The sequence below is a fragment of the Callithrix jacchus genome, chromosome 7, assembly GCF_049354715.1.
Source record: "Callithrix jacchus isolate 240 chromosome 7, calJac240_pri, whole genome shotgun sequence".
Lineage (NCBI taxonomy): Eukaryota > Metazoa > Chordata > Mammalia > Primates > Cebidae > Callithrix > Callithrix jacchus.
The window spans coordinates 77711547-77735215 of NC_133508.1; the positions used below are offsets into that span (position 1 = coordinate 77711547).

Here is a 23669-nt window from a genome sequence, read left to right on the forward strand (position 1 = left end):
TATAACAGTCATGCTTCCTACTGGGAGATTTTCTCTCATTTCTTGTCATTATCACATGATTTGGTGAAAGCTTTATACATTTTGAGATAGATTCAATGGCAAGACCTCCTTCCATTCTCTCTCTCAGGTAAATGGGCACTGGCCAAGAAGAACAAACAGTGTGGTTTCTTGGGAAGAATTTGGGAGAAGGCTGATATCATAAGCTAATGTAGAGATGGAGCTGTCCAAAATGTCTGAGCTGTGCAGCTTGTTTCATTTTGGTTGGGCCTTTTGGGAGACTGTAAGAAAAATAAGGAAGTAACGGAGGGAAGATGGCCGAATAGGAATAGCTCTGAAGTGCAGTACCCAGAGAGAGTGACACAGAAGGCAAGTGATCATTGCATTTTCAACTGAGGTGCCAGGTTCATTTCAATGGGACTGGTTGGACAGTGGGTGTAGCACAAGGAGGGCAAACCAAGGCAGGGTGGAGCACTGCCTCACCGGGGAAGTGCAACAGGCTGAAGGACCCTTCCTCCTACCCAATGGAGGCCATCGGGGACTCTTCTGGTCACTCTGGCACTCTGGTTCACATACTGCACTTCTCCCACAATCTTTACAACCCACAGACCAGGAGATTCCTGCTGGGCTGACAAGCACCACAGGTTTCTGGCACAAATCTAGGCAGCCATTTTAACTGGCACCTGGAACACCTGTGAGACAGAGCCACCCATTCCCTTGAAATAAAGGGGGCTGAAGGCATGGAGCCAAGTGATCTGGCTCGGGAGGTCCCACCCTCACAAAGACCAGCAAACAGAAAGCTGCTGGCTTGAGAGTTTCACAGCCAGCATAGCAGTTTGAGCTTGACCTGGGATGGTTGAGCTCAGTGGGGGGAAGGGCATCCGCCATTACTGAGGCAGTCCCCCATTACAGAGGCAGTCCACCATTACTGAGGCAGTCCGCCATTACCGAGGTACTTCTAACTTTACCTGTGTAAACAAAATCACAAGGAAGTTTACATAGCAGCTGGGCAGAGCCCACAGCAGCTCAGCAATATCTCTGCAGGCAGAATATAACTAGAATCCCTCCTTGCTGGGGACGATATCTCTGAAAAAAGACAGCAGCACGTCAGGGACATATAAATAAAGCCCCACCTTCCTGGGACACAGCACCTGGGAAAAGGGTCAGTTTTGAGTTCTGCTGCAGCAGACTTAAACATCCCTTCCCAGAAGCTCTGAAGAGAGCAATGGAGCTCCCAGTACAGCACTTAAGCTCTGATAAGAGACAGACTGCCTCCTCAAGCAGCTCCCTGACCCCCATATATCCAGAGACAGCTCATACAAAAGAGCTCTGGCTGACATCTGGTGGTTACCCTTTTGGGATGAAGCTACCAGATGAAGGAACAGGTGGCAATCCTTGCTGTTCTGCAGACCCTGTGGGTGATTCCCAGGCAAGCAGGGTCTGGAGTGGACCTCCAGCAGTCCTGCAGCAGAGTGGCCTATTAGAAGGAAAACTAAAAAACAGAAAGAAATAGGTTCAACATAAACAGAAAGGACATCCACTCACAGACACCATCCAAAAGTCATCAACTTCAAATACCAAAGGTAGATAAATCAATGAAGATGGGAAGAAACCAATGCAAAAAGAATGAAATCACCAAAAACCAGAACACCTCTCCTCCAAGGGATTACAACTCCTCACCAGCAAGGGAACAAAACTGGATGGAGAATGACTTTGATGAACTGACAGAAGTGGGCTTCAGAAGGTGGGTAATAACAAACTTCTCTGAGCTAAAGGAACATGTTCTAACCCAATGTAAAGAAACTAAGAACCGTGAAAAAAGATTAGACAAAATGCTAACTAGAAAAACCAACTTAAGAGAAGAACATAAATGACTTGATGGAGCTGAAAAACACAGCAAAAGAACTTCGCAAAACCACACACAAGTTTCAATACCTGAATCGACCAGGCAGAAGAAAGGATATCAGAGATTAAAGATCAACTCAATGAAGTAAAACAGGAAGGCAAGATTAGAGAAAGAAGAGTGAAAAGAAATGAACAAAGCCTCCAAGAAATATGGGATTATCTGAAAAGACCTAATCTATGTTTGATCAGTGTACCGGAATGTGACAAGGAGAATAAATCCAAGCTGGAAAATACTCTTCAGGATATTATCCAGGAGAAATTTCCCAACTTAGCAAGGCAGGCCAATATTCAAGTCCAGGAAATACAGAGACCACCACAAAGGTATTCCTCAAGAAGAGCAACCCCAAGGAACATAATCGTCAGATTCACCAGGGTTAAAATGAAGAAAAATGCTAAGGGCAGCCAGAGAGAAAGGTTGGGTTACCCACAAAGGGAAGCCCATCAGACTCACAGCAGATCTCTCTGCAGAATCCTTACAAGCCAGAAGAGACCGGAAGCCAATAGTCAACATCCTTAAAGAAAGGAACTTACAAACCAGAATTTCATATCCAGCCAAACTAAGCCTCATAAGTGAAAGAGAAATAAAATCCTTTATGGGCAAGCAATTGCTGAGAGATTTTGTCACAACCAGGCCTGCCTTAAAAGAGCTCCTGAAGGAAGCACTAAATATGGAAAGGAACAACCAGTACCAGCCACTGCAAAAATGTACCAAATGATAAAGACCATTGACACAATGAAGAAACTGCATCAACTAATGGGCAAAACAACCAACTAGTATTGACATGGCAGAATCAAATTTACACATAATAATATTAACCTTAAATGTAAAGGGGCTAATGGCCCCAATCAAAAGACACAGACTGGCAAACTGGATAAAAAGTCAAGACCCATCCATGTGCTGTATTCAGGAAACCCATCTCATGTGCAAAGATACACACAGACTTAAAATAAAGGGATGGAGGAAGATTTACCAAGCAAACGGAGAGCAAAAAAAGCAGGGGTTACAATCCTAGTCTCTGATAAAATAGACTTTAAACCAACAAAGATCAAAAGAGACAAAGAAGGGCATTACATAATGTTAAAAGGATCAATGCAACAAGAAGAGCTAATTATCCTAAAAATATATGCACCCAATACAGGAGCACCCAGATACATAACATACTGCCCAAAGTAATTTACACATTCAGTGCTATCCCCATCAAGCTACCAATGACTTTCTTCATAGAACTGAAAAAAACAAAAAACCACCTTAAATTTCATATGGAACCAGAAAAGAGCCCACATAACCAAGACAATCCTAAGCAAAAAAAAAACAAAGCTGGAGGCATCATGTTACCTGACTTCAAACTATACCACAAGGCTACAGTATCAAAACAGCATGGGACTGGTACCAAAACAGAGATATAGACCAATGGAACAGAACAGAGGCCTCGGAAGTGACACCATACACCTATGACCATCTGATCTTTGACAAACCTGACCAAAAAAAAAAAGCAATGGGGAAAGGATTCCCTGTTTAATAAACAGTGTTAGGAAAACTGGTTAACCATGTGCAGAAAGCTGAAACTGGACCCCTTCCTGACACCTTATAAAAAATTACCTCCAAGTGGATTAAAGATTTAAACATAAGACCTAATACCATAAATATCCTAGAAGAAAACGTAGGCAAAACCATTCAGGACATAGGCATAGGCAAGGACTTCATGACTAAAACACCAAAACCAATGGCAACAAAAGCCAAAATAGACAAATGGGATCTAATTAAACTTAAGAGCTTCTGCACAGCAAGAGAAACAATCGTTAGAGGGAACCAGCAACCAACAGAATGGGAGAAAATTTTTACAATCTACCCATCTGACAAAAGGTTAATATCCAGAATTTACAAAGAACTAAAACAAGTACACAAGAAAAAAAAATCATCAAAAAGTGGGCAAAGCATATGAACTGACACTTTTCAAAAGACGACATTTATGTGGCCAACAAACCTGAAAAAATGCTCATCATCACTGGTCATTAGAGAAATGCAAATCAAAACCACACTGATACCATCTCATGCCAGTTAGAATGGCGATCATCAAAACATCTGGAGACAAATGCTGTAGAGGATGTGGAGAAACAGGAACACCTTTACACTGTTGGTGGGAGTGTAAATTAGTTCAACCATTGTGGAAAACAGTGTGGTGATTCCTCAAGGGCCTAGAAGTAGAAATTCCATTTGACCCAGCAATCCCATTACTGGGTATATACCCAAAGGATTATAAATCATTCTATTATAAAGACACATGCACGCGTATGTTCCTTGTGGCCCTGTTTACAATAGCAAAGACTTGGAACCAACCCAAATGCCCAGCAATTATAGACTGGATAAATAAAATGCGGCTCATATACACCATGCAATACTATGCAGCCATAAAAAATGATGAGTTCACGTCCTTTGCAGGGACATGAATGAAGCTGGAAACCATCATTCTCAGCAAACTGACACAAGAACAGAAAACCAAACACCTCATGTTCTCATTCATAAGTGGGTGTTGAACAATGATACCACATGGACACAGGGAAGGGAACATCTCACAGTGGGGTCTGTTGGGCAGCAGCGGGGCTAGGATAGCAGGGGGTGGGGAGATTGGGAAGGGATAACATTAGGAGAAATACCTAATGTAGGTGACAGGGGGATGGAGGCAGCAAACCATCATGGCTTGTGTATACCTATATAATAATCCTACAAGATCTGCTAATGTACCGCAGAACTTAAAGTAAAATTAAAAAAAAAAAAAGAAAGAAAAGAAAGAAAAATAAGGGATAAGCAGGGAACACTAATCTTTCCCATAATAGGATGTTCAGTTTTTGGAAGCTAACTATTAATAACTGGTTAGAAAGAGGTTGGGTTTACTTACTCACCCAGAGGTGGCTGTAGCATACCCCCATTCTTTTCACAGTTCCCAATAGGCTGGATTTCAGCTGAGTCAACTAGCCGCCAGAAGTCATTTTTGTTGTCGCTGCCGTCAAGGCGCAGGCGAAGGCGGGCCCCTGTCAGTCCAACTACTGTGGCAATACAGGTGGATGTGGTGTTCCTGGGGTCCTGTGCTTCCAATTTCATGCTGATCTTGAACTCGTTGCTTGGAGGTGTGTAGGACTGAGAAAAACAAGGTGTAGGATTTAGACAGATTAAGAGTTAAACCCCAAAATTCATGTTTTGGATTCGAATTGGTTATAGCAGACAACTACTCTGAATTATTCCCTAATAATTAAGAAAGGTTTCATGCAAAAAAAAAAAACAATGAAAGATAAGACGAAGGGGAAAAAATTACTTTCCACTGAAGCATCATATAGACCCATACCAGCAATAAAAAGGACAAGAATGTCTTACATAGCCAGTTAATTAAATGTTTTCTCATCCTATAATTGTCTAACTTCCTACCCTTCCAGGTATGACATTTTCTTTTTAGGACAACTACATCCTATTAAACTATCATATTCTTAGCATCTCTTCGTGGAATATTTCAGTATATTGATATGTATATCTACCACACAGACTACTGGGGTTAATTTTTCTTATTTTGACAATAACTTACTAATCAATTCATATAACCGACATACAATAAACTACACACTTTAGTAAGTCTTGACATATGTACATACCCTTGCTACCATATACAACATAAAAACCTGTGAAAGCATCACCACAATCAAAATAATCAACATGGCCATTACCCTCAAGTTTTCATGTGCTCTTTTGTAATCTCTTCTTCTGGCCCCTCCAGGATCCCTGTACCCAGGCAACCAATGATCTACTTTTCATCACTGTAGATTGTTTTGTATTTTCTAGTGTTAGATGGAATCATAGAAGATGTACTTTCTTTTTTGTCTAGCTTCTTTCACTCAGCATAACTACTCTAAAATTCATCCATATCAATAATTCATTTCCTTTTATTGCTGAGTAGTATACAATGCTGGTGGACATCTGGTTTGTTTCTAGTCCTTAGTGATTACAAATAAAGCTGCTAGAAACATTTATGTACAAACTTTTGTAGGGAAATAAACTTTCTTTTCTCTTGCACAAATACCTAGGAATGAAATGGCTGGATCATATGGTAGGTATATGTTTAAATCATGAAATAGAAAATTAACCCTTTTAAGGTGTATAATTTACTGGTTTTTAGAATATTCTCAGAGTTGTATAAACATCCCTAATTTTATAACATTTCCATAATCCCCCCAAAATGAACCCTATACCCCAATGGAGTCACTCCCAATTACCCTCTCAGCCTAGTTCCTAGAAACTATTATCTACTTTCTGTTTCCATGGATTTGTCTATACTGGACATTTCATATTCATGGAATTATATAATGTGTGGCCAATATGTGAATAGTTTCTTTCACTTAGCAAAATGGTTTCAAGGTTCACCCATGTCATAGAGTGTATCAGTACGTCATTCCTTTTCATGCATGAATAATATTCTATTGCATGAATATACTACATTTTGCTTACTTATTCATCAGTTGATGGACATTTGGGTTGTCTCCTCTTTTTGACTATTATGAATAATGATGTGATGAACATTTATGGTATGTTTCTCTGTGGACATGTCTTCCATTCTTTTAGGTATATACTTACGAGTAAAACTGCTGGGTCATGTGGTAACTCTATGTTTAACATTTTGGATAACCTCTGAACTGTCTCCTAAAGTAGCTACAGGATTTCATAATTTCACCACCAATGTATGAGGGTTCCAATTTCTATTTCCTCACCAACACTTGCCATTGTCTTTTTGATGCTAGAGTCATCTAGTCAATGTGACATGTATCTCATTGCAGTTTTGATTAGCATTTCTCTAATGACCACTGAGCAACTTTTATGTGCCTAATTGGTCATTTGAATATATTTGGAGAACTATCTATTCAAATACTTCATCCATTTTAAAATCATGTTGTCTTTTAATTTCTGAATTTTAAGAGTTCTTACTATATTCTGGATACAAGTCCTTTATCAGATACATAATTTGCAAATATTTTCTCCCATTGTGTGGCTTGTCTTTTCATTTTCTTGATGATGTGGAAATGAAAAACTTTTAATTAGAAGTTCAAGTTATCTATTTTTTCTATTGTTGTTTATCTATTTTGGTATTATATTATCTAATCCAAAGTCATGAAGATTTCCTTCTACATTTTCTTCAAAGAATGTTGTAGTTTTAACTCTTACATTTAGGGCCATGATCCACTTGAAATTAATTTTTGTATACGGTATAGAGGTTCCAACTTCACTTTTTTAATATGGATATCCAGCTGTTTCTGCACAAGTTGAAAATCCCATTGAACTGTCTTGATAGCCTTGTCAAAAATCAATCAACCATAAATTGGCGGGTCAATTTCTGTACTCTCAATTTTAATTCATGAATTATGTCTATCTTCATGCCAAAACCATGATGTCTTAAGTACTGTAGATTTGTAATAAGTTTTGAAATCAGAAAATAAGAATCCTCCACCTTTGTTCTCTTTTCAAGATTGCTATGGCTACTCTGGGTCCCTTGTAAGAATTTCAGCACCAACTTGTCAATTTCTGCAACAAAGGCAGCTGGAATTTTGACAGAGATTGTATTGGATCTACATATCAATTTGGAAAATAATGCTGTCCGTTATGTGATTTGCAAGTACAGTCATGTTCCACATAATTATGTCTGGTCAAAAACAGACTGTGTATCGATTGTGGTCCCGTAAGATTAAAACGGAGCTAAAAAAAATTGCTATATCCTAGTGATATCGCAGCTGTCTTAAGGTCCTAGAGCAACACATTACTCACATTTGTGGTTACGTTGGTGCAAAAAAACCTACTACACTGCCAGCTGTATAAAAGTATAGCACATACAATTATGTACAGTAGATATTTGATAATAAATGACTATATTACTGGTTTGTGTGTTTACTACATATTTTCAATCATTATTTTAGGGTTTATTCTTTCTACTTATAGGAAAATAAAAGTTAACTAAAAAACAGCTTCAGGCAAGCTCCTTCAGGAGGTATTCCAGAAGAAGGCATTGTTATAGATTACAGCTCTATCCACGCATATAACTGCCCATGAAGACCTTCCAGTAGGCTCAGAAGTAGAAGTGGAAGACAGTGATACTGATGATCCTGAGTCTGTGTAGGCCTAGAGTACTGTATGTGTTTGTCTTAGTTTTTTAAAAAAAGAGTTTACAAAGTAAAAAAACAAAAAAACAAAAATTATTTTTATACAGCTGTACAATGTGTTTTACGCTAAGTAGTACTGCAAAGGAGTCAAAAAGTTAAAAAAATTTTAACTTTATAAAGTGAAATGGCTGCAATAAGCTAAGGTTAACTCCTTATTGAAGAAAGAAAAATTGTTAAATTTAGTGTAACCTGAGCATACAGTGTTTATAATGTTGACAGTGGTACATAGTAGTGTCCTAGGCCTTCATGTTCATTAACTACTTACTCACTGACTCACCCAGAGCAATTTCCAGTCCTCCAAGCTCCATTCATGGTAAGTGCTCCTGATATGGGTGTACAAGTTTTAATACATCTTTCATATTTTTTATTGTACCTTTTCTAGTTTTAGATATGTTTATATACACAAATACCATTGTGTTACAACTACCTACAGTACTCAGTATTTTAACTTGTTGGACGGTTTTGTAGCCTAGGAGCAATAGGTTACAGGCCTCGGTGTGTACTAGGCTGTACTATACAGGATTGTACAAGTATATGCTATGTTTGCACGACAATGAAATTGCTTAACAATTTATTTTCAGAAGATATCCCTGTTATTAAATTAAGCAATGTAAAACTATTTTCTCATAGTCTGTGGCCTGTATTTTCATTCTCTTACCAGTGTCTTTTGAAGAGCAGAAGCTCCTAATTTTGACCAAAGTCCACTCATTTTTTTAATGAATCAGAATTTTGGTCAGGCATCTTCTAAAGTTTTCTTTATATAAATTTTGCATATTTGGTAGTTCCTCCCCCTGCCTCACCCACCCTTTGGCTGCTATTGTAAATAGTAGTTTCTGTTCCATTGTATCTACTATTGAATTATTTTAAAACCCTGAGTAAAATGCTGGTTTTAGTACTAAGACATAAGTATTTCTTTTTAAGCAAAGAATGTATTACTCAATTCCTAGTTTATATGGTGCTTTCTTTTGCTCAGTAGTGTGTTAAAGTTCTTCTGCCTATTTTTCAAAGTAGTTGAACCACTTTGCATTTCGCCAGCAGCATATCAAAGGATGTTCTACATCCTTGCCACTATTTAATATGGTCAGCTTTTTGAAAATCAGAGCCATTTAAATAAATGTGTATGTAGTGATAGCTTGTTAATCACTTCTAGTTTGTATTTCCCTAATGAAATAATGGTATTGAGCATCTCTATTCATGTACTTACTTGCCCTGTATACATTTTCCTTGGTGACTGTTCTAATCTTTCAACCCAGATCCCTTTTATTTCTTCTTCTGGCCCATTTGCATTGGTAATACAATACTGAATAAAAGTGGCAAGAGCAGATATCCTTGTCTTGTTCCTGACCTTAAGGGGACAGCATTTAGTCTTTCACCATTAAGTAGGATGTTATTTGTAGACTATTAATAAATGTCCTTTAGAATTTAGGATTTAGAAAGTTGCCGTCTATTTCTAGTTTTGTGAGAGTTTTTATTTAAAATAGACATTTAATTTTGTTAAATGCTTTTTCTGCATCTATTGAGATAATAGTATTTTTTTTTTCTTTAGCATGTATGCACGTGGTAAATTCCCCTGACTGATTTTTGAAATTTAAGCCAACTCTGTATTCCTAAATTAACCCCACTTGGTCATGAGTTACTCTTTTTACATATTGTTAATTTTTGTCCTACAATTTTACTTAAAATGTTTACATTTATTTTCATGTGGGATACTGCTGCACAGTTTTCTTTTATCTCAATGTCTTTGCTTGGTTTTGGATCAGAAATGTTTGCCTTTACAGAATGAGTTAGGAGAGACCCTTTTCTGTTAAATTTTCTGGAAGTCTATATAGAATTTGTAATATTTTTTCCTTAAATATCTGAAACACCAGTGAAGGCATCTAGGCCTGGAATTTTCTTTGTGGAAAAGTTTTTAACTACAAATTCAATTTCTGTAACAGAAATAGTGCCATTCAGGTTTCCTCTCTTCTTGACTGAGCTTTGGTAATTTGTGTCATTCATGAAAGTTGTCCATTTCGTCTTAGTTGTCAGAGTTAAAGGCATACATTTGTTCATAATACTCCCTTAATTTTATCTGCAGAATCTAAAGTGATTTCACCTCTTTGATTTCTTTTTCCTGTTTTTTTTAAAGACAGGAACTCACTCTGTCACCCAGGCTGGAGCACAGTGGTGTGATCACAGCTCACTGCAGCCTTGACCTCCTGAGCTTAAGCAATCCTTTTACCTTAGCCTCCCAAGTGGCTGAGACCATAGGCATGCACTACCATGCCCAGCTAAGAAAAAAAAAAATTATTATTATTATTATTTATTTTTAAGAGATGGGTTCTCACTACATTGCCCAGGCTGGCCTTGAACTCCTGGGCTCAAGTGATCCACCTGCCTCAGCCTCCTAAAGTGTTGGGATTACAGGTGTGAGTCACTGTGCCCAGTCCTCTGTCATTTCTAATACCAGTGATTTGTGTCTTCTCTCTTTTATTCTTGATCACTCTAGTTATAGGTTTATCACTTTTATTTAACTTCACAAAGAACCAGCTTTTGGTTTCAATAGCTTTTTCTCTATTATTTTTACTTCATTGATTTATGCTCTAATCTTTATTATTTCATTTTCTCTGCTTAATTTGAAATTAACTTGCTCCTTTTTTCACCCTATTTTTCTAAAATGAAAACTGAGATCATTAATTGAGCTGCTTTAGCACCATCCCATGAATTCTGAAATGTTCTTTAATTTTCAGTTGAATTTTTTTTTTTTTTTTTTTTTTTTTTTTGAGACAGAGTCTCGCTCTGTTGCCCTGGCCGGAGTATAGTAGTGCGATCTCAGTTCACTGCAACCTCCACCTCCTGGGTTTAAGCGATTCCCCTGCCTCAGTCTCCCAAGTAGCTGGGACTACAGGTGTGCCTCACCATGCTTGGCAAATTTTTTTTGTATGTTAGTAGAGATGGAATTTCACCAGGTTGGCCAGGATGGTATCAATCTCCTGACTTTGTGATCCACCCACCTCTGCCTCCCAAAGTGCTGGGATTACAGGTGTGAGCCATGGTATAGAAAATATTTTATAATGTTCCTTTCAGTTTCTAAGTACTCATGGAGTATTTAAAAATGTGTTACTTAGTTTCCAAATATTTGGAGATCTTCCAGGTAACTTTCTATTATTCTTTTTTATTTTAATTCCCTTACAATCAGAGAACATACTTTTGTTGTTGTTGTTGTTGTTTTTGAGACAGAATCTCACTCTATCACCCAGGCTGGAGTGCAGTGGCATGATGTCAGCTCACTGCAATCTCTGTCTCCCAGGTTCAAACAGTTCTCCTGTCTCAACCTCCCGAGTAGCTGGGATTACAGGTGCCACCACACCTAGCTAATTTTTGTATTTTTAGTAGAGACAGGGTTTCACCATGTTGGCCAGGCTGGTCTTGAACACCTTAGCTCACATGATCTGCCTGCCTCAGCCTCCCAAAGTGCTGGAATTACAGGTGTGAGCCACTGCACCCAGCCAGAGAACATGTTTTGTATTGTTTAAATTCTCTTAAATTTCTCAAGGTCTGGAAAAAAGAAAAAAAATGCTAAAGCCTTATTTAGTGGTACAGAATGTGGTGACAAATGTTCTGCATGCACTTGGAAAGAATGTGTATTCTACACATGTTGGACAGCATTTTATATATGTCAGTTAGGTCAAGTTAGTTCATACTGTTGTTCAAATCCACTATATATTTCCTGATTTTTTTCCCTCTATTTGTTCTTTTATTACACAGAGAGGAGTACTAAAAGTCTGACTATAGATAATTTTGGATTTATATATTTCTTCCAATAGTTCTATTGGTTTTTGCTTCATGTCAGGATTTGTCTGATACCTTTATCATTAAAAAATTAACTTCTTTATCCCTGTTAATATTATTTGGTCTGAAATGTACTTCGATATTAATATAGCCATTTCAGGTTTATTATGGCTAATGTCAGCATGGTATCATCTTCATACATTTAATTTTAACCTATTTAAAGCATAATTTTTCCAATCATAGCAAGCCCAATAGTAACAAAACAAAACAAAAACAGAAAAAAGTATAAGTTTTTGAAAGTAGTATATAATTGGGTTTTCTTTTTATCCAATCTGCCAATTTCTGCTTTTAAACATTTAAACCATTTATATTTAATTTGATTACTGACATAACTGGCTTTAAATCAAACATCTTGCTATTTTTTCCCATTATTCTAGTGGTTGCATTAGTGTTTATAGTAAAAATATCTTTTAACTTACCACAGTTTGTCTTATCAAGTATGACCTTACTACTTCACGCATAAGAACCTTGTAACAGTCTACTTAAGATTCCTCCCTTCCTGCCTTTGTGCTACTCTTATCATACATTTTACTTCTATGTTATCATGCTCACAATATATGGTTATTATTATTGTCTACACAGTTACCTTTTATACAGATTTAAAGAAAAACCTCTTATATATGTACCCTTATAATGACAATTTCCAGTGACCTTCATTTCTTTGTGTAGATCTATTATTTCATTTGGTATCATTTTCTTTCTGCCTGATGAATCTCCTTTAATATTTCTTGAGGTGTGAGTCTGTGAATGATTAATTCTTTCAGCTTTTGTAAATCTGAAACTATCTTTATCTCACCTTTGTGTTTGAAAGACATTTTTGCTGGTTGCAGTAATCCAGGTGGACAGGTTTTTTTTTTTCTTTTAGTACTTTAAAGGTGTTGTTCAATTTTGTTCTTGCTTATACTGTTTCTGACAAGAAATATAATGTCATTCTTATATTAGTTATCCTGTATATACAGTGTCCTTTTTTCTCTGGCTATTGTTTTCTCTATCAATGGTTTTCTGCAATTTGATTATGATATGCCTCAGAGTAGTTTTCTTCTTGTTTCTTATTTTTGGGATTTCTTGAATTTCTTGATTCTGTGAATCTATAGTATTTTTTTTAATTTTGGAAATATTTTAGCCATTATTTCTTCAAATATTTTTCTACCTCCCCATCACTTCTCTCCTCTGGGGACTCCAATTACATGTCTATTTGGTCACTTGAAGTTATCCCATAGTTCACTGGTGTTCTCATTTTTTTCTAAATTCCCTTTTCTCTTTGTGTTTCATTTTGAATAGTTTCTATTGTTATGTCTTCAAGTTACTAATTTCTTCCACCATCAATCCAATCTATTGTATTTTTCATTTCCCACAAAGTAGCCCAATGAATCTTTTTAATATCTTTCATGTCTCTGTTTAATTTCTGAACATAATGAATATATTAAAATAACTATTCTAATGTGTTTGTCTGCTATTCTATAATCTGTGTAGAATCTGAGTTGGTCTCAACAGATTATTCTCTAGATTATTGGTTGCATTTTCCTGCCTCTTTGCATGCCTGGTGGTCTTTGATTGAAAGTTAGATCTTGTGAATTTTACCTGTTGGGTACTGGATATTCTTGCATTCCGATAAATCTTCTTGGGCTTTGTCCCCAATGCAGTTAACTGACTTGTAAATAGTTTGATACTCTTGAGTTTTACCTTTATGATTTGTGAGGTTGGACTGAAACAATGCTTAGGCTAAAGTTAATTATTTTTCAATACTGAGCAAGACCTTCCTGAGTATTATACCCAATGCCCAATCAATTATGAGATTTTTCCAGTTTAGCTGGTGAAATCAGGAACTATTCTCAACCCTGTGTGAGTGCCAGGTTCTATTCCTTTGAATCCTTTCAGATAGTTTTTTTCCTTTGACCTTAGGTAGTTTTCTCACATGCATGTGTAAAACAGTAGTATTTTCCTGAACACTTGAAGGGGACCCTCTGAAGAGCTCTGTGGTTTTCTTTGTGTGCAGCTTTCTCCTCTCTGATACTCTGTCCTGTAAATTCTAGCCACCTTGGTTTCTCTGGACTCTGATTTTTTTCTTCCATTTCCTCCAGTTAGGGAGTCTGCTGGGCTCAACATGAGTTCCCTTTCCCTGGGCCATGGTCTGGAAACTGTTAAGGCAATAGGCTAGAAAATCATAGGCAGCTCAACTCATTTGTTTTCTCTCTCTCAGAGATCACTGATTGGCTGCTTGATTTTTAGTTACTTATAAAACACTGTTGGCTGGGCATGTTGGCTCACGTCTGAAATCCCAGCACTTTGGGAGGCCAAGATGGGTGGATCACTTGAAATCAGGAGTTGGAGACTAGCCTGGCCAACATAATAAGGCCCTGTTTCTACTAAAAATACAAAAATTAGCCAGGTATGTTGGTGTGCGCTTATAGTCCCAACTACTTGGGAGGCTGTGGAAGGAGAATTGCTTGAAGCCAGGAGGCAGAAGTTGCGGTGAGCCAAGATCATGACATTGCACTCCAGTTTGGGTGATAGAGCGAGACTTTGTCTCAAAACAAAGCAAAACAAACCATTGTTACCATATGTTGTCTTTTTAAAAACTGTTTCAGGTGGAAGTATAAATTCAGTCCCTTTTATTTCAAATGAGCAGAAGTCCTGAATTTGTATTTCTACTTAGAAAACAGACTAAATTCAAACTCAACCTGAAATGTTAACGGTTTGAGGAAATAACCATTGAGTACTAAAGGAAAGGATTGTTAAGTAACTTCCTGATGTTTAGCTTTGTTTAGCACCAGAACACTTCTTTGTTTATCAGCTATATCACACACTGATACAATCAATATCATCTGTGCACTGTCTGGGTTACTTATTCCTTGTGGGAAACTCTGGATGACCTCTGATGAGCTCCTGAAATGCTTCCCAGTGGGATTTAGTGTCAATATTCTTGTAGAAAGATAAGATTGTGACAGGAGTGCTGAGTACAGAGAAAGGAATACTGCTCTATTTTCAACACTGTCTACCGAATATAACTCTCTTTCCTACCTGAATTAAGAGTGCTAGTAAAAATTAGCAATTGTTTTCAGTAACACAGAATATCCTCAAGGAGGTAAAGAAGGAGGCAAGGGTGTTACTTGGGATGAAGGCGGGAAGAATGTCTGCTGCCAAAACTCACAGTGACCAAATTTCACTTCTTGAGTTCTTCCCATAGAAATTTATTCTGGGACCCTCAGGTAAGAAGCCCAAGGGTTTCTACCTCCTGTTTTGATTGTCTAAGAACCAGAAAAAAATGACTTATCTTTCACCTACTAAAGATGTTGAGAATCAATTACCTGCTTGAAGCAATGGACAGGCGCTGGGACTGAACATGTTTCTTTTAGGTATTTGTCCCAGGTAAAATGACCTGTAAAGGAAATAGAAATCTATATCACAGTCAACTTCCTAAAAAAATGTTTTCAGGATATAATCTACACTAAACATTAAGCCATTTGTAGACTGGTTTTGAGCTTAAAAAACTTATTTTTTTTTTCCGTTTGAGCTCAAAGGAGTATTAAGGGTAAGAATCTAAGTGACCTGAGTGGATGTTTTAAATTCATGTTTTAAAATAATGGTCTAAAGATGGCTTGGGGTGTTCTTTATGTTGGTTCCTAAAGTGATCCAAAATGCCAAAGCAAGACATACCAGTACTACAAAGAAGTGCCCAGGAAGCTCATGGAGAATGGAACAGAAGAGGTAGAAAGTGGGTAGGGAGATTTCTTTTGAACAACCTGACTCTTGGAAAGGTCCCTCACTGCTGCCAAGTGGCAGGTTTTAACACCCAATATGATTGGATTCTAGCATCTCAGTTCAGGAAGAATGAAGAAAAGGCTGTCTGGAGACAAGGGGTGAGATGATTTGAGGGGAGGGAAAGCCAGATGAGTGAGATTATAGTTGAATCCTCACTCTAAAAACTGGCTCTCTCTCACCTACCCCTGCTGCTACGCCCCAGAGCAGTGCAGCGCCCCCATGCCAGTCACAGCTGCACTGCTCTGCGGTACAAAGTGACAAAGATCTGTTAATTTAGAGCAAAGTAGGACCTGGGAAGCATGTCTGATGATAGTAAATAAGTACAAGCTGGGGAGTCTGTAGAATCTTTTAGCCTCTTGAACTGGTCTTAGAGCTTTTCAAAGTTTGAAGAACACTGTCCTAGATAAACAATCTTCAAGGAGAAACTATGCTGGGGCAAGGGAGAACATCTTAAGGCAGGCCATTAGATACAGATCTCACTGGATCACAAAAGATTATAAAATTATTTATTTAAAGGTTAAACCAATTACCAGTCTCCCCCTAATACCCACCTAGAGGTGACCCCATGATGGAGCAGGGAAGGTCCCAGAGAATCTCACAAGCTAAAACACTGTTGCAAACCAGCATTTCTTGAAGTTTCCTCTGTAGTGGAGCAGCACAGAGCCCCTTTGGGCCATACAAAAAGCACTAGATGCTGGGAATAAAAACGAGTCACTGAATGATGAAATCTAAATCACTCCAAAGATGATGCCAAGACTTTACACTCTATTGATTTTATAGCTTCTGTTTTATAACTGGTTCCTTTCCCACTATCCTTAACTAAGCCAAATAGATTCGGCCAGAAATCACAGTCAGTTCTGAACTATTTCATGAACTGGCTGATGATTAATCATCATGACTACACAGTCCATAGGGCGAATGAGATGACTGCAAAGTCAAGGTTTAAAGATGTTATCAGAATTTAATGAAGAATTTGCTCCTAGCTGACAGGGCCCTAAAGCAAGGATTGAATACATTTCATCACCATTTGCCATTAGAAAAAGAAAATATTACAAATTACTTTCTAACCTTACAAATGAAATATTAAATCAAATAGTAAGCTTTAGATTTCACTGGATTAACAATCTTCAACTCTGGCATCTAGAGCAGCACTGTCCAATAAAACTTTCTGTGCTGACTAAAACATTCTATATCTGTGCTAGCCAAAAAGGTAGCCACTAGTCACATAGCTATTGGACACTTGAAATGTGGGTAGTATAAGAAACTAAATTTGATTTAATTTTAGTTAATTTAAATTTAAATCCCTACATGTAGCTAACAGTTACTGTATTAGACAGCACAGATCAAGAATTTTGGTCAGTCCTGGGTAACTGCGTGTATTAGCTTAAGTTCTGACTAAAAGCACCCAAGAGACTTTGGTCTTAAGAATAATGGTAACATCAGGGGTCCCACAATAATTAGGGTATTAATTACAGTTCTCTATGACACATATCAACCATGGTAATCAATCCCTATGCTGTAATGTACACAGGCTAGAAACCTCAGTCCTTTCACCACTTAGGAAACACTCTATTACTAATGGAATGAAAAGGAACCTTTGTTTAAAGTAGTTCACCCAACTGTGATGGCTGACTGGCTTGAACCATATCTAGCTTGGTATTTTCCTTTCATTTGATTACTTGGGCTAAGGGTTAGTTCCTTATATTCAGGGAAATTGTAAAATAAGATAAAATTTATGACTTAGTAAGAATGTTTGGACACCTACTATAATCCCCATTATGAAGCCAGACATATGTCTGTCATATCTCCAAGCACTAAAATAACCACAAAAGAAATAGGACAGACATCAAGGTATAGATCCAGAGATAGCAAGCTTTCTGTTAAGGACAATATAATAAAAATTTTATGCTTTGTAGGCCATATAGTTTGTGTCATGGCTACTCGGCTCCACTACTCTAGAGTGAAAGCAGCCACAGACAATATGCGCATAAATGAGTGTGGCTATTCCACTTAAATTTTATTTACACAAGCAGGCAGAGGGCAGGATTTGGCCTTCCACCAGTAGCTTGCCAAACCTCTAGTATAAATCATTGACTCTCAAGTGATACTTATAGTCTCATTTCTTAAACAAAGTTCTGGGCCCCACCTTGAGAAGTTCTCATTCAGTAGGCTCCAAAGTGTGGCCTGAAAATATGTATTTTTAAAGGCTCCCTAGGTAATTTGGATTAACATCTGTGACTAAGAACTACTACTACACGTTTAAAGAATGTAATATTGGGAATCTGAGGATGTTGGTAAAACTCTTGTTTCTACAGCTAACTATCTTGAGTAAATTACTTAATCCTTCCAAGCCTCAGTTTACTCATCTGAAAGATGAAGATAATATCTGTCTTACAAGATTGTACAGAGATTCTTCAATAAATATTTAAGCTTCTCTGAGTACAAAGAACTGTGTTAAATGTTAGGGGAACAAGATAAAACATGATTTCTCAATTCATGGAGCTTTCAGTCTAGAGATAAAAAGAGACATTAATAAACATAACAAATAATCTGTTATGATAATGATAAAGTTAATGAGGTAGTACAGGTTGTCTTGAGAATGCAGAACATGAAAATCTCGTTCATGTTTAAGCTCAGAGATTGTTGCAAAGATTAACATTATTAACTAACATAGGTATCGTTTTATAATTTAAACATATATAGTGTTTTTAATTATTCCAACATTATAATTCAAAACACTCAAAAATTACAGTTTGAATGTTTTCAATTATTCATTCAACAGATGTTTATTGACCATTCTCTATGTGCCAGGCAATATGACAGGGGTCCCTGCCCTCATGGAATTTACATGCTGGTGTATAATGAGACACAATTAATACATAAACAATAAATAAACAAGGTAGCGAAAAGAACTTGAAGGAAATAAAATGAGGTTATGTGATAGAGACTGGGAGCTATCTTAGTAAAGTTACAGATAGATACTCTATAGAGAAAATGCCTGAACTAAGACAGATGAGAAAAAGTCAGCCATCTCATTTATGAAATAATGCTCATTAAAGTGTTTTATAAACTCTGATGCACACCACATGAGAGTTACATTTATTATTAAAAAAGAAAAAGAGATCCCTGCCCTGAAGGGATTTACCTTGGGGGTAAATATTATTTTTATGGGCCAAAGTACCTTGGCCCATAAAATATAAAGCACAAGAGGTCACCTGGTTAAATGCATGAGTCACCTTCTCTAATATTCATTCATTCAGTAAATATTTATTGAGTATCTACTATATGATAAACCTGGTTCTAGGTACTGGTGATATATAGCAAAAAAAAAATACAGCTGAAGTCTCTGCCCACTTGAAGCTTATGTTCTAAGGGAAAAGAGAGACAAATAAATAAATAAATAAACAAATAAATGTCAGCTGGTCCAGAGGATAACAGAGACACCACATTAATTATATGATTCCTGGCTATTTTGAAATTAAAAAAAATAAAGGTAAAAGGTAATGAAGCTGTGCCTTTTTAGGCAGGGCAGTCAAAAAAGGCATCTTGATAAGGCGATATAAAAGTTGAGATTTGGGCCGGGCGCGGAGGGCCAGGTAGGCGGATCACCTGAAGTCAAGAGTTCAAGACCAGCCTGTCCAACACGGTGAAACCCCATCTCTACTAAAAAAATATACAAAAATTAGCTGGGTGTGGTGGTGGGAGCTTGTAATCCCAGCTATTTGGGAGGCTGAGGCAGGAGAATTGCTTGAACCTGGGAGGCGGAGGTTGCAGTAAGCTGAGATGGCACCACTGCACCCCAGCCTGGGTGACAGAGTGATACCCAGCCTCGAGGAAAAAAAAAAAAAGGTTGGGATTTGACTGGTACTTCCAGCCTCTGCTTAAATACTTCCAATGATGGGACACTCATTATTTAGCTATTACTCAACAGTACAAATGGTCAGCCAACATCTGCCTTCTAACCTCTACTGGTCCTTGATATATCTAACCTCTCTCTGTGTCCCAAATCCTTCAACTGCTCCTAATTTGACAGGCTGGCTACTCATGTCTGGCCACTGTTCTGGTCACATTCCTTTACAAGAACTCTACATTGTTCAAACTATATGCGAAGCCAAATTCCTAACAACAATAAAGATAACCAGTCTTTAGATGAGAAATTCCACTCGACTATTACCATCTAAATAGTGTTCTATGTACCAAAGTTTAAAGAACAATATATTTGTTAAAAGTCATTAATGTTAATTTAAGTGTCTTTTTTTTTATTTTTCTTTTTTTTTTTTTGAGACAGTTTCTCGCTTTGAGTCAGCATCAGAATGGATGGAGTGATTAGACTTTGAGTCAGCATCAGGCTGAAGTGCAGTGAACACAGCTAATTGCAGCCTCGACCTCCCAGGCTCAAGCGATCCTCTCATCTCAGCCTCCCTAGTAATAGGGACTACAGGTGTGTGCCACCACATCTAGCTAATTTTTGTATTTTTTGTAGAGACAGGGTTATGCCAAGTTGCCCAGGCTGTTCTCAAACTCCTGAGCTGAGCTCAAGCCACCTTAGCCTCCCAAAGTGAGTGAGACCTTACAGGCATAAGCCACAGAGTCCAGCCAGTGTTTTTAAATTTTTTGATGAGTATTTTTTTTACATTTATCTTTGAATGCTTTTGAGATGATCTCCTTAGGACAAATTCCAAAGACTTGGATTAATGGACAAAGAGCATGCAAGTTTAAAATTTGATACAATACATACATTGCTGAAATATCCTCTAGAAAGAATACACCAAATTTTTTTTTTCTTAGAAATGGGGTGCCCAGGCTGGTCTCAAACTCCTAGGCTCAAGTCATTCTCCTGCCTCGGACTCCCAACGTGCTGGGATTACAAGCATGAGCCAACCATGCCTAGTTTTTTTTTTTTTTTTTTTTGAGACAAGGTCTCACTCAGACACCCAGGATGGAGTGTAGTGGCACAATCACATCTCACTATAAGCCCAAACTCCTGGACTCCAAGCAATCCTCCCACCTCAGTCTCCAGAGTAGCCAGGACTACAGGTGTGCGCCACCATGCCTGGCTAATTCTTTTCTTTTTAGTAGAGATAAGATTTCACTATTTTGCCCAGACTCAATTTCTATTCCTATCAAAAGTACATGAGTGTGTTTACCACATATTTGCTAACATTGTGTTTTAACAATTTCTATAATTTTGACAAATCTTATCAGTGAAAAAGTAAAATACTATCATAATTTTATTTGCAATTCTTTGATTATTAATAAAGTCAAAGGTCTCTTTAGGCTTATCAGCCAGTTTATATTTTATTTAGCCATTTTTCTGCTGAGACATTCTTTGGTTTTCTCACAGATTCTAGGAGTTCTTTGTAGATTAAGGAAAAGTCACTAGAAGAATTTTTACTTAATAGAAATAAAGCATCTAGAGACAGTGTTATTTTCACTATACCACAGGTCCCTCTGAAAGGACATAGACTCTCAGGCAACAGAAAGAGAGGTTTTAGATAAGGAAAAGAAATCAGAGGTGTTATGGAAGGTCCAGACAGATATCCTGATATGAGAAAGGTCTGGATTTGGGAGGCTTCATAGATGTAGAATCATAATATTCAAGCTACAAAGGACCTTAGCGTTTCCTAAAACAAACTCATGGCTTTCTTGGTCCCATATCTTTGCCCATGTCACTCACACTCAGTGACTAAAGCTCAGCAAAAATTTTACATTTTCTGTCAGAAGGCTTTGCAGAGAAGGGCTGGACAAATTCTACCATTTCCTATCTTCTATAACATCCTGTTCACATCATTTGACTATAATTATTTATGTAAGCTCTTTATGGATGGGGGCTTATATTTATTTTTAAAATCTTTAGTAATTAACACAGTATATGAAATTTAATAGAGGCTCAATATGAGTTTCTGAGTGAATAAAAATAAGCACACAAGTAATTATCCTATTCTTTCTTGGACTAATAAAATTATACCTGGGATACAGTTCTGCAAACTATACTTTGAGAGCAAATCAGAGTTTAAATGATTACCTAGTGATGGTAAACAGACCCAAAATCATGTCACCTGAGGACCAGCTGAAGGAACATGAACAATTAGCATGAGTAAAAAAGTGAAGTCTCAGAGCCATTATCCATCCATCCAGCCCGCCAGCTAGCCAACAAATATTTATAGTTTGTGTCAAAGCACTGTGCTGCGTGCTTGGACATACAACTGTGATCAAAATATCATACTTGACCTCACAGAGCTTCAGTCTCGTGACAGACAGAGAATCTAGTGAGGGACAGAGACTAAACAGTCAACACTAAGATAATGTGGTAAATGCTACACTGGAGAGACAGAGGGTGCTACAGGAGCGCTCATAGTGCTTGCAGAAGGCTTCCAAAGGAAGTAACCTTTAGGCTTCTAAGCTAAAGTGTGAAAGGAGTCAGTCAAAGAGAAAGGAAACTCTTTTTTGTTTGTTTCACAGAGAAAGAAAAGCATTATAAAGGCCCAGACAAAGCAGTTCTAAAAGCAGATCTTTTGGTATGGTTGCTGAGTGGAGTTTAAAGAAAAAGTAGTTTAGAAAAAAGGTTGCAGATAAAGGTGGTGTTCCAGCATTAGAGAGCCACATATACTGTATTACTGAGAAGACGAAACATTCAACGGTTTGGGGTGAAGCCATTCTGGCTGTAGTGTAAAGAATAGGCTGGAGGGGGACAAGGCTGGAGGAAAAAAACTAGTTAGAAAGCTGTTTTAATAAGCTAGGTGTGAGATGACTGTGGCTTCAACTATGAAAGTGGCAGAGTGGCAATGAGAAGGCAGTCCCTAGAGCTTCTTTCTAAAAATCAGGGCGAAAAATAGGGTAACCCTGTTTCATGTGGCCAGAAAGTTAGAGAGATGACTAACAGAAATTATAAAAAGAAGCAAATTTTGGCCCCATAAATATGTCTAAATATGAAATAAATTACCTGAGGCGGTGCTAAGTCCTCAACAACTTGAGGAGTTCAAGATAAGACATTTCACAAAAAATTCAAAATGTTGAATTTTCAATGTTGGACAAGGGTAGATTATTTTATGGTCTTTTCCAACTTTGAGATTCCTCAGATCTACTGAATTTTATTTCAGTTTGCTATTTGGAGCTGCTCCTTATGCTTGATGGTAAAAATGAAATAAGCAGGATTAACTTACATCAGAGGATATGCCTGTGGAACCAATGTTCTCACAAGGAAAAATATACTACCAAATTTTAACATTTTTTAGTAACTGATATACTCTATGTTAAATTGAGTACCCACATTTCACAACTCTCCATCAAACAAAGAGTTTACAATATGCCTTAAGCTCTCACTGAGCTACAATTGTTATTATCATTCATATTAGGGACAAAACCAAAAAGAGCAGTGGCTATCACTGTCTTCCATTTGCCTATACCATGCCAGAACTACGTCCAATATCTCCCATGTTCATTATAACCTGCAAAGTAGGTTTTATTCCCATTTTAAAGATGAGGAAATAGGCTTAGAAAGATTAAGTAATTTGCTTGAAGTCACAAAACTGGTAAGTGGGAAAAGGAGTTTGAACCAAGGCCTGTCTGACTCCTATGTCCAGGCCTTTTCTACTACACACCAGTACCTTAAAAAGCTTCAGGAAAGTTTTAAAGAATAATAGAAAATAACTATCATTTATCAAGTGCCAGGCACCTTTACCTGCATTATTTCATTTCATTCATTTCTTCAGCTCACATTCATAGAATGCTTCACTTCAAAGAATGTCAGAAGATTTGACTTAGAGTAAAGTCTGAGTATAGCCGCTGAACAGAATGAAAATCATAATAATCCTCCAAAGTTGAAAAGTATTTGAGAGTTTTTAAGATGTTTTCACATCCATTAGCTCATGTAATCTTCTTTACAACCCTGTGAAGTAGGCAGAATGGGATTATTATCCCCATTTTACAAATAAGAAAACTAAGGATCAGAGTCACAAAGTTACTAAGTGGCAGAACTGGCT

The 23669-nt window shown here is 37.4% G+C and overlaps 1 protein-coding gene across 22 annotated transcripts in view; it reads right to left on the reverse strand.

The window, feature by feature from the left end:
* SCMH1 (Scm polycomb group protein homolog 1) overlaps positions 1 to 23669 on the reverse strand; it is a 232838-nt gene that overhangs the window by 147098 nt on the left and 62071 nt on the right. For 7 of the 22 annotated variants that reach the window (XR_013519963.1, XR_013519965.1, XM_035251035.3 and 4 more), the window contains exons 5-6: positions 15234 to 15304; positions 4804 to 5038 (exon numbers count right to left, since the gene is read on the reverse strand). Coding sequence is in view for 19 of the 22 variants with exons in the window: in XM_035251035.3 (XP_035106926.1) it covers positions 4804 to 5038; positions 15234 to 15304 (306 nt within the window). In the remaining 3 variants the exon portion in view is untranslated. Of the gene's footprint in view, positions 1 to 4799; positions 5039 to 15233; positions 15305 to 16238; positions 16382 to 23368; positions 23576 to 23669 lie in introns of those variants that run through there. The other 15 variants (XR_013519964.1, XM_078331402.1, XM_078331400.1 and 12 more) reach the window with 6 other exon arrangements.